We start from the raw sequence: 11853 nt of genomic DNA on the forward strand, positions 1-11853 counted from the left end.
GATATTGGGGGACTTTAATTACCGAAATATCGATTGGGATAATGCTAGGGTAAAGGGAAAGGAGGGGGAGGAATTTCCTTGACCAGTATGTTCTTGGCCCAACTAGGAAGGAGGCTGTTAAGTCTGTGTGTTCCAGTTATGGTTAATATGAATCACTGCACACAGACCACAAGAATAACTTTAACAGGTCTTTACTAGTCGAAGGTCAGGGCTGAACTGCCCAATAAATCATTACACAGCACTTATATACCGGTGTGGTCACCACCGGTATTACAGTATACAGCAGCCAAGATTGTAGTGTCCGTGTGTAGATAAAGACACTGAAGACAGGAGTTGGTTCATAGGTATTTACTAAGCAAGTATGGGGGGGGGGGGGGGGGTTCTAAAGGATATACACAATACACAGGCTTATATAGCCCAAGTGGCAATTACCGGCATTACGCACACCTGGGGCTCTTAAAGGCATATACACCATAATTCCTCCCCTTCTAGCTAACTAGTACATCATATTTTAAGTAATTATTAATTACATGTTATATGCAAAATAATATACATTGCTGTATTAATTAATTATAAGTTAGTCTCTCAGGAGGCTTCCTGACTCGGTCCGGATAACGCCTCGGGGGTGTAGTAGTTTCTGGTGGTGTCGTAGGTTCTTCTGGCAAGGCTGATTCGGCTTGAAGGCCAGTGTCGGGTTCATCGGGTTCCAGTATCACCGGATCGGAGGTAGATATGGGTATCTCTACTTCATCATTAGATGTATAGCGTGGTGGTGTAGGTTGTCCCTTTTCGGATGACTTGATGATTTGGTCAGCATGGCGCCTTATTATGCTTTCTCCGATGTCCACGGTATACATCAGTGGTCCTAGTCGTGTGCAGATAGTTCCAGGCTGCCATTTCTCGGTACGGTAGTCCCAGGCCAAAACCGGTTGGCCTATCTGGAAGGCCCTAGTTGGCCTTTCATTCATGCCCTGAAACTGCCGGTTCTCCACGTCCCTTCGGATGTTGGGCTTGACCAAATCCAGCCGGCATCTTAGGTTTCTATTGTAGAACATCATGGCGGGAGTTTGGTTTGTAACCATATGTGTTGCATTCCTATATGCAAATAAGAAGTTATCCACCTTGTGCTGAAGTTTTATGTCTTCATTACCCATGGCCTTTATGGCCTTCTTAAAGGTCTGGACTAACCTTTCAGCCAATCCATTGGTGGCGGGATGGTATGGGGCGGACGTGTAGTGCTTTACCCCATTGTTCTTTAAGAACTTTCTGAATTCTTCGGACACAAATTGTGGTCCATTATCAGAACATATCTGTTCCGGCAACCCATTCCTGGCAAATATGGTCCTTAATACTGTGATGGTTTTTTACGTGGTGATGGAGGACATTTTTATTACCTCCGGCCACTTGGAGTGTGCATCAACTGCGATTAAGAACATTGAGTCCATAAACGGACCAGCAAAGTCGATGTGCACCCTTTGCCAGGGAGATGAGGGCCACTCCCATGGATGCAGAGGGGCCTGTGGCGGAGCATTTTGGACCTTCTGGCATCCTAGGCAGCTCTTGGTCATGTCTTCGATGTCTCCATCGATACCTGGCCACCATACAAACGCCCTAGCTAGGTTCTTCATTTTCACTCCACCCAGATGCCCCTCGTGAAGCTCCTTTAGCACTTTATCCTGGAGTTTGGGTGGAATCACCACTCTGGATCCACACATCAAGGTTCCTCGGCACACTGACAGCTGTTCTCTTCTTTGCGAGAATGCTGGCAACAGTGGTTCGCCATGTGCTGGCCATCCCTTCATTGTTAAATCGTAGACCCGTGAGAGAGTAGGGTCATTTCTTGTCTCCCTTTCAATGGCAGAATTTGTCACCGGTAGACATTCCACTATGGTAGAGTGGAATATCTCTACTGGGTCTATTGTAGGTGCCTCTTCTATCGTTGGCAACGGCAGGCACGATAAACCGTCAGCATTCCCATGCTGTTTTGACCCTTTGTATTCAATGTTGTATTGGTGTGCCCCTAGAAAAAGGGACCACCTCTGTAGTCTTTGTGCCGTCATAATGGGGACACTTTTCTTAGGGTTGAATATGGAGATGAGGGGTTGATGGTCAGTCAGCAAGGTAAATTTTTGTCCGTGTAGGTAATGGTTGAATTTCTTCACTCCCCATACCAGGCTGAGTGCTTCCCTGTCTATCTGGGAATAGTTACGCGCAGCTGAGTTCAATGAGCGTGACGCAAAAGCTATCGGCCGTTCCGAGCCATCAGGGAATCTATGGGACAATACCGCTCCTATGCCGTAAGGGGATGCATCGCACGCCAGTCTGATTGGTAGTGATGGGTTGTAATGAGCCAAAACTTTCTCGGATGTGATTAAGTCTTTACATTTATGGAAGGCACGTTTACAGTCTTCGTTCCATTTCCAAATCACTCCTGTGCGTAGAAGATCATTAAGAGGGTGTAGAATAGTTGATAAGTTCGGTAAAAATTTATGATAGTAATTTATTAATCCCAGGAATGACCTCAATTGTGAAACATTTTCAGGTGCTGGGGCTTTTATAACTGCTTCAATTTTTTCAGGTGACTTATGCAACCCTTCCTTATTAATTATGTGGCCACAATATGATATCTGATTTTGGAAAAATTCGCACTTGGGGCGATTTGCTCGTAGGCCCCGTTCTTTCAGCCTAGTGAGCACCTGCTCCAAATTGGCAAGGTGCTCGTTGTCGTTTTCTCCTGTTATAAGGATGTCGCCTAGGTAGCACTGAGTCCCCGGAATCCCTTGCAGGACTTGCTCCATAGCTCTTTGCCAGATAGCTGGAGCTGATGCTACTCCAAAAACCAGTCGATTGTACTGGTACAGGCCTTTGTGTGTGTTTATTGTGAGATACTTTTTAGAGGTCTCCTCAACCTCCATCTGTAGATATGCCTGTGCCAAGTCAATTTTGGTGAAACGTTTTCCTCCGGATAGTGAGGCGAAAATATCTTCTATCCTCGGAAGAGGATACTGTACCGTGTGAAGGACCGGGTTTACAGTCACCTTAAAGTCCCCACAGATGCGAATTTTTCTCTGTTCCTCAGAGTTATTTTTCAATGCTTTTTATGATGACTGGAACGATGGGTGTTGCCCATTCGCTCCAATCTATTTTGGATAATACGCCTGCCTTTTCCAAATTCTCCAGCTCTGCCTCGACTGCCGGACGTATTGCGTATGGCACCGGTCTTGCCTTAAAAAATTTTGGAATTGCTGCATCTTCCACTTTTATTGAGGCGGTGATGCCTTTCAAGGTTCCTAGTTTTTCTTGAAACACTTCTTTGGCGTTGGCAAAGATGTCTTTTAATCGTTCAGGTGTGATGTCATCATTGTTTTTTTCCTTACTGGTCACCGTCAGTGCCTGAATGGAGTGCCAGTCTAAACGTATCTTCCTTATCCATTCACGTCCCAACAACGGTGGACCACCATCTTGTAGAATGTATAAATACAACTTTTGTATTTCTTTGCCGTTGTATACCACAGGCACCTTTATTTTTCCTTTGGGGTATACTTTCTGCCCCGTATATGTTTTTAAGATAATGGATGTGTCTTTTAGAGGTATATGCGAAAATAGCCTCTCGTAATCTCGTCGATTTATTATGGTTAGAGCTGATCCTGTATCTAACTCCATTTTAACTGGGGACCCTGCTATTATGAGGGTAACCCAAATGGTCTGGTAATCTTCATTGGCAATTACATTATGTAATTTGAGAGAGCTTAGTCTCTTGTTCCTGGAGTCGCTATCGCTCTTCTGGTCTTTGGAGCTACTGTCCGTCATCATTTGTACCTTTGTGCTTTTCCTTATTGATTCTCTTCCAGTTAGTGGATTTTTTATTTTCAGATCGGCATACACGTGGAATGTGTCCCATCTTTCCGCATCGCCTGCATGCTTTTTCTTTGAACCAGCAATCCCTCTGGTCATGGTTGGATCTGCCGCAGCGATAACATCTCTTGAAACCCCGTGTCATTTCATGGGTGCCGAAGTCCTGTGGCCTTTGCTGTATCTTTGCCGCTCCTATTGCACTGAAAGCCTTGTCCAGTGTTAAATCTTTTCCAGAAGATACCTTTTTTTGTGTTTTTACATTTAGGGGATCGCAGATGAATTTGTCTTGCAGAGAATCTGCCAGTCCTGCCTCGAATTGGCAGTGTAGGGTATCAACAATCTCCTCAAAATTCTTGTCCATCGGTTTGGCTGGAGTGATTAAGTTGCGTAACAGCTTGTATGTTTCTGCGCCCATTAGATCCAGAAGCACTGAAGCTTTTTTTTCATCTTCTATTCCATTTGCGGTGCAAAACACCTCCACTCTTTCTACATATGTGGTCCAATCCTCTATCTTGTTATCAAAAACATCAATATTGCCAAACTTAGCTTCTGTTTCGTTATCAAAAGCATCAATATTGCCAGAGTTAGGCATTTCAAAAAAAAAAATGGCTTTTCCCGTGCTTTTTTTTTTCTCTGTAGCAACGATATGGCGCTTCCTGCGCTTTCCCGCCGCTGCTACCGATAACAATGCTGTCTTACTGTGGTTTCCGTTTATTCACTGTTGGAGACTCGTTCCCGACGGAGGTCTAAATGCTGACCTGCTTGCCGCGCCGGCCGTCTCCCGAGTTTACCCTCCCAGTCCGTTATTGCTTGCCTCCGATTTCGCTGCCTGTCTCAGTTGTAGAGCCCGCCGCTGGAGCCCCAGCCTGACGCCCAGGAAGGATTAGCGCAGTACCTGCCACCAGCTTGGCCAGCTGGTGAAACCAGTTTCTATTACTTCCTTGAGTCTTCTGGACGCTGGAGGAATCGATGTCCTTGAGGTGCTGCCGAATTGCAGGTAAGTCCGTTTCCACTGTAGTGTCCGTGTGTAGATAAAGACACTGAAGACAGGAGTTGGTTCATAGGTATTTACTAAGCAAGTCTGGGGGGGGGGGGGGGGGGGGTTCTAAAGGATATACACAATACACAGGCTTATATAGCCCAAGTGGCAATTACCGGCATTACGCACACCTGGGGCTCTTAAAGGCATATACACCACAAAGATAAAGTAGTGCATCTCTTAAAATAGTTCTCTTAAAGGTGGAACGGTTACATACACCACAATCCTCCCTTTTTAGCTTAACAGTATATATTCCCCATTAACATAACATATATACACAACTTCATGTAAAAACAGTTCACAGATTCAGTCTCTGAGGAGGCCTCCTGATCCGAGACGGATAACGCCTTTCAGGGGACTCTGGTTCTCGTTGCTGGGGTGACTCATCTAATAGTCCTTCACTGGACTTAACAGCTTGAACTTTCGTAACTTCAGAACCAGCATTGTTGACTTCTAAAGGCTCGAGTACCTTGGGAAGTTTTTCTGCTTCCAGACTGATTTGGCTCAGTTCGGAGGGACCACGTGCGTGACCTGGTAGGGGTGATAATGGTTCAGATGAGTCATCATCTTCTGCTTCCTCTCTATTGTCTTCTATTTCCTCCATCACTTCAGCTTTTGCCTCTGCCACCAATTCCCTGAGTGGCTTATTACTGCTGACACTGCTCACAAAAGGGTGCTCTTTCTTCTTAGCTTTCAACTGATCGATGAATTTGACATATTCCCTTTCTTGCTCAGCTTTGATTAGTTTGGCCTCATCGCGCAGACGGTTTGTGTGTTCCTGTTCCATTTTCTCAATCAGCTGCTTCTGCTGTCTTTCCAGATTCTCCAACTCTGTGTCAAAGAACTTTTTCTTTGCATTCATCTCTTGCTCAAAACGGCAAATCATTTGTTCTAATTGCTGTTGTAGTTTGAAATTGAGTTGAGTTCGAGCCCAGTGTTCCTCCTTCTGAAGCAACCGCAACTCTCGCAGCTCCTGCCGCCTTAGGAATCGCATTTCCTCAGCTTTCTTCTCATCCTCACCAATAATCTTTGAAGTAGTGACACTCACTTCCACTCCATCGACAACAAATTTTCTAGTTCGTTTCAGAGTTTTGTTGTATGCTTGGTTACCCCGTATTGATAGAGAGCCACTTTCCTTGTTTAAAAAGAGAGATCACCTGAAAGGGAAATGTTCAAGTCAACGCTATCGGATGCAGATATGCTACCCGAATCAGAATTTCTCTTTGACTTTCTATTGGTAGAATCTACTGCTCCATTGAGAGTTAATGAATCCGGGACCAGAGTGACTTGTTTATCAGATTTACTTTCCTTTTCATTTCTGGTTAGCAATTCTTTTTCATTCTTTGAATCAGCAGTGCCCTCAGAACAGACTCAGAATTCTCTGTCAAACTATGTTGTTGTTGTTCAGTGGAATTCTGTTCTGATACTTTGTTCTCTTCTGAAGCATTTATGCACTCCTTCGTTTTTCCATCATTAGTCTGCAAGTCCATTTTAGACTTGTCTTTTGCACATGGGCTGGTCTTACCATCATCAGTTCCAGAGTCTGAGCTGATTGTCTTCACCGAGTTCTCACTCTCTGCTTTGTCACTGTCACTGCTGCATATGCCCTCATCCAATATTCTGGACAATCGTGCAGGTTTGACATATTTTTTTCCGGAATCTACCGTTATTGCTTTTAGGGAGTGCCAGTCCATATTTATTTTCCTGATCCACTCCCGTCCCAGAAGTGGTGGACCTCCCTCAGGTAGTACATATAAGTCCATTCCTTGGTGTTCTTTGCCCTTGTGTACCACCTTGACTTTTATCTTTCCGATGGGGTATACTCTTTCCCCCGTGTATGTCTGCAATACTATCTCCGTATCCCGTCGGGGAATATGTGTGAATAACCTTTTGTAATCTTGCTTATTCATGACCGTCAACGCCGATCCGGTGTCCAATTCCATCTTCACTTGGACTCCTGCTATCTGAAGTGTGACCCAGATAGTTTGTAGGTCAGCTTCCTTACTCATATTGTGAATTCTCAGACTACCTAGTTCCTTGCTGTTGGAGTCTGAATCCGAATTCTGTTCATCCGAACTCTTCTCAGCCACCTTATGTACCTTTCTGCACTTTTCCTGCGGTGACTTTTTGTTGCTGGTCTTCTTTCCTGACCGGCATACTTTAGCTATGTGACCAAGCTTGCCACATTTTCTACATTCCTGGTTTTTAAACCAGCATTGGTTCTGATCGTGTTTTGTCTTTCCACAACGATAACATTTCGCTATACCCAAAGCCATTTGATCTACGCTGAGTACCGCTGCCTTCAGCTGCATTTCCGCAGTGCCTCTCGCTGCGGCTTCGTGCGATGCTGCAATAGTGACAGCCTTATCAAGTGTAAGATCATTCTCTTCAAGCAGCCGCTTTTGTGTTCCTTCTTTCGACAATCCACACACGAATTTGTCTCTCAGTGCCTCTGTCAGTCTTTCCCCAAACTGACAGTATTTCGCTAGCTTACGCAGTTCAATTAAATACTCCGCGTTGCTTTCCTCTTTCAGTTGCGTTCTCGCATAAAATTTAAATCGCTCCGCTAACATCAGCGGTGTGGGGTTCAAATGATTTCTCAGGACAGCAACAATATTAGCGAAAGCCTGATCCGCCGGTTTAGCTGGTGATAGAAGATGCTTCAATAGCCCGTATGTCTTCGCACCCATTGAGTTTAGTAAGGTTAGTGCTTTATCTTCATCTGATATTTTATTTGCCTTACAATAAATCTCTATGCGTTCTACATACGTGGCCCAATCTTCAACATCGGCATCGAAATCGTTGATGTTACCACGCTTAGGCATCCTCGCAATCTTCTTAAGAAACAAAAAGAAATTTCTCTTTTCTTTTTTTTTCAAAATGGCGGTTTCCCGCGCTTGTCTTCTTCCCCCGCCTACGAAAATGGCGGCTTCCCGCGTTTGCCTTTCTCCCCCGCTGGCTGTAATGGCGATTGCCGTATTGCTGCGTTCGCCCTCCCCAGCGGTTCTCAAATCGTGCCTCCCAGCCCCTCTTGCAGTCCGGTCCTTTCCCCCGGCTGCGGCTGAGTTCTCCGCGGTTAATCATTTTTATTTTCCCCCGCGCCTCGCGGCCTCGGTAGCTGCCCGGCCTTTTCCCCCGGTCGCGGTCGAGCTCTCTCTCGACGCTGTTGCGTCTCCCAGCCCGCTTGCAGCCCGGTCTTTTACACCGGCTGCGTTTGCATTCACCGCGGCTCCCGTGCCTTACGCTGCCCCAGTCTCAGCGCCTCTGGCCCCGACTTCTGTCCGGCTCTTTTCCCCGGCCGTGGTCGAGTTCTCCGCCCTTATATCCTCCGTTTTTCCCTCCCCTACTTCACAGCCAACGTGGCCGACTTGCTGCACGTCGCTGATCGGCTTACCCACCACCGTGATAGAAGGGATGATCACTGCCTGTTGCTGATGGAAGGCTTCGTGTCAGGATTCTTCCTTGCTCTTCAGACCCGAGTCTTTTCTCAGCAGGATGATGAGGGCGGATGCCTCTTCTCGACGCCCGTTAAACTGCCTTGGATATGTCTCTGCCGCAGGGTAAGATCGTACTCGTCGCCACTGTTAAGTCTGTGTGTTCCAGTTATGGTTAATATGAATCACTGCACACAGACCACAAGAATAACTTTAACAGGTCTTTACTAGTCGAAGGTCAGGGCTGAACTGCCCAATAAATCATTACACAGCACTTATATACCGGTGTGGTCACCACCGGTATTACAGAAACAGCAGCCAAGATAAAGTAGTGCATCTCTTAAAATAGTTCTCTTAAAGGTGGAACGGTTACATACACCACAGAGGCATTGCTGGATCTGGTGCTGGGGAATGAGCTGGGCCAGGTCAGCCAAGTGTCTGTGGGAGAACACTTGGGTACGAGTGATCATCGTATCATAAGATTTAGATTAGCAATGGAGAGGAGCAAGGAGCAATCTAGAGTGGAACATCTAAACTGGAATAGGGCGAACTTCAATGGGATGCGAAAGGATCTAGCCAGGGTAAAATGGAACCAAAGACTGACAGGTAAAACTGTAACGGAACAATGGGTGATCTTTAAGGAGGAGATGTTCCAAGTACAAGCTAGGTACATTTCAACAAGAGGGCAGGGTAAGGGAACCAAAGCAAGGGCTCCTTGGATGACGAGGGAGATAGAGAAGATGATGAAGAAAAAAAAAAGAGGGTGTATGATGCATGTCAGGTGAATTCTTCAAGGGAGAACCAGACCAAATACAATAAGTTGAGAGGGGATGTGAAGATGAAAATAAGATTGGCAAAGAATGAGAATAGAATGGAGGTTAACATAAAAGGGAACGCAAAATTCTTCTACCGGCATATAAACAGTAAGCAGGTAGTAAGACGCGGGGTGGGGCCTGTTAGAGACAAAGAAGGTGATATATGCTTCGAGGTGCAGGGCAAGGCTAGAATACTCAATGGGTACTTTGTATCGGTGTTTACTAAGGAGGTGGATGCTGACAAAATATTGGTAGAAGTGGAAAAGGTAGAAGCAATGGAAGGGGTGAAAATTGATAGAGAGGATGTACTAGAGAGGCTGGGTATGCTTAGAGTGGACAAGTCGCCTGGTCCAGATGGCTTGCATCCCAGGTTGCAAAGGGAATTGGGAGAGGAGATAGCGGAAAGGCTTGCCATAATTTTCCAATCTTCCCTAGATGCGGGGGAGATGCCTGAGGATTGGAAAGTGGCAAATGTGATACCATTGTTCAAGAAAGGGTGTATTCTTTTTGATGCACCCTAAACCAAATAAACTGCAACTAATAAAACTTTAAATGAAACTTAACAGATTAAATTAAAATTTAGTTGGCTGGGGTGATGATGCACTCTAGCCCCAGCGATGCCCACCGGTTGCGGAAGGCATCGAGCGTGCCGGCGGACACCGCGTGCTCCATCTCCAGGCCCACCCGGGCGTGAATGTGGCCACGGAAGAGAGGCAGACAAGAAAGGGTGCAAGGCCAATCCTAGTAACTACAGGCCGGTCAGTTTAATATCAGTGGTGGGTAAAGTTTTAGAAACAATAATCAAGGAATCTACATGGATTTTCAGAAGGCGTTTGACAAAGTACCACATAGAAGGCTGGTTAACAAAATTGAGGCTCATGGAATAGGTGGGTCAGTGGCAACTTGGATAAGGAATTGGCTTAAGGACAGAAAACAGCAAGTTGTGGTAAATGGCTGTTTTTCAGACTGGAGGATGGTAGACAGTGGCGTTCCCCAAGGGTCAGTGCTGGGGCCACTGCTTTTTTTGATATATATAAATAAATGACCTGGATATTGGAATACAGAGTAGAATTTCTAAATTTGCCGATGACACCAAACTTGGGGGTGTGGCAAACAGTGATGATGATATTAATCAACTGTAACAGGACATAGAAAGGCTAGCAGAATGGGCAGACAAGTGGCAGATGGAATTTAATACAGAGAAGTGTGAGGTGATGCATTTTGGCAAAAGGAACAGGGAGAGGCAATATACACTTAATGGCACAGTTTTAAAGAGTGTGCAGGGACAGAGGGACCTGGAAGTTAATGTCCATGGGTCCCTGAAGGTGGCAGGACATATTGAGAGAATGGTTAACAAAGCAGATGGGATCTTGGGCTTCATAAATAGAGGTATTGAGTACAAAAGTAGAGAAATTATGCTGAACCTTTATAAAGCGCTGGTTAGGCCACGACTCGAGTATTGCGTCCAGTTCTGGTCACCATACTTTAGGAAGGATGTGAAGGGCCTGGAAAGGGCTTGGAGGGGATTTAGCAGAATGGTTCTGGGGATGGGGGATCTTCGCTACAAGGACATGTTGGAGAAGCTGGATTTGTTTTCATTAGAGCAAAGGAGGTTTGGGGTGATTTGATAGAGGTGTAGAAGATTATGACTGGTTTGGAAAGGATAGACAGGGAAAGGCTGTTCCCACTAGTTGACGGTACAAGGACTAAGGGACACAGATTTAAGGTTTTGGGCAAGAGATACAGGGGGGACGTGAGGAAAAACGTTTTTACACAGCGAGTGGCGAGGACCTGGAATTCACTGCCAACGGAAGTGGTGGAAGCGGAAAAACTTAATGTTTTCATGGGGAGATTGGATTTGCACTTGAGGGAAATAAACTTGTAGGGCTATGGGGATAGAGCGGGGAATGGGACTGACTGGATTGCTCTGGCACGGACTCAATGGGTTGAAAGGCCTCCTTCTGTGCCGTTATGACTCTATGACGAGATTCTGAAGGGGATTGACAGGGTAGATGCTGAGAGGTTGTTTTCCCTGGCTGGAGTGTCTAGAACTAGGGGGCATAGCATCATGATAAGGGATAGGGGCCATTTAAGACTGAGATGAGGAAGAGTTTCTTCACTCAGAGGGTTGCAAATCTTTGGAATTCTCTGCCTAGAGGGCTGTGAATGCTGAGTCTTTGAGTATATTCAAGGCCGAGATAGATAGATTTTTGGACACGAGGGGATTCAAGGGATATGGAGATCAGGCAGGAAGTGGAGTTGAGGTCGATGACCAGCCATGATCTTATTAATGGCGGAGCAGGCTCGAGGGGCCGTATGGCCTACTCCTGCTCTTATTTCTTATGTTCTTAGATACAGAGTAAAGCTCCCTCTACACTGTCCCATCAAACACTCCCAGGGCTGGTACAGCACGGGTAGATACAGAGTAAAGCTCCCTCTACACTGTCCCATCAACACACCCAGGGCAGTACAGCACGAGTTAGATACAGAGTAAAGCTCCCTCTACAGTCAGGCTGATTTACAGGCCGGTCCCGGGGCCTGGGTTAGATTTGGGCCGAGCTGAGACCCGCAGCCTGTGGGAGTGTTACGGGCAGCGGCTGCCGAGGCTTTGACCTACCTGTGGACAGGCACAGCAGAGTGGACGGCGAGGCCGCGGGCCCGCCATGCGCATCAAGTGCAATGGGCAAAGAAACATCGTCCTACCCAATCA

At 46.1% G+C, this 11853-nt stretch overlaps 2 protein-coding genes across 2 annotated transcripts in view; one reads left to right on the top strand and one right to left on the bottom strand.

The window, feature by feature from the left end:
• Positions 1-11853, bottom strand: part of pigl (phosphatidylinositol glycan anchor biosynthesis, class L) — a 131839-nt gene that overhangs the window by 83954 nt on the left and 36032 nt on the right. Inside the window, exon 3 of the mRNA XM_085965104.1 lies at positions 11761-11842. Within this exon, the coding sequence (XP_085821230.1) occupies positions 11761-11842 (82 nt within the window). The remainder of the gene's footprint in view (positions 1-11760; positions 11843-11853) is intronic.
• Positions 1-11853, top strand: part of ncor1 (nuclear receptor corepressor 1) — a 372353-nt gene that overhangs the window by 18553 nt on the left and 341947 nt on the right. The window lies entirely within an intron of this gene.

Source organism: Somniosus microcephalus, chromosome 22 (assembly GCF_052327205.1).
Source record: "Somniosus microcephalus isolate GS21.2 chromosome 22, FLI_Smic_1.0, whole genome shotgun sequence".
In the NCBI taxonomy this organism is placed as follows: domain Eukaryota; kingdom Metazoa; phylum Chordata; class Chondrichthyes; order Squaliformes; family Somniosidae; genus Somniosus; species Somniosus microcephalus.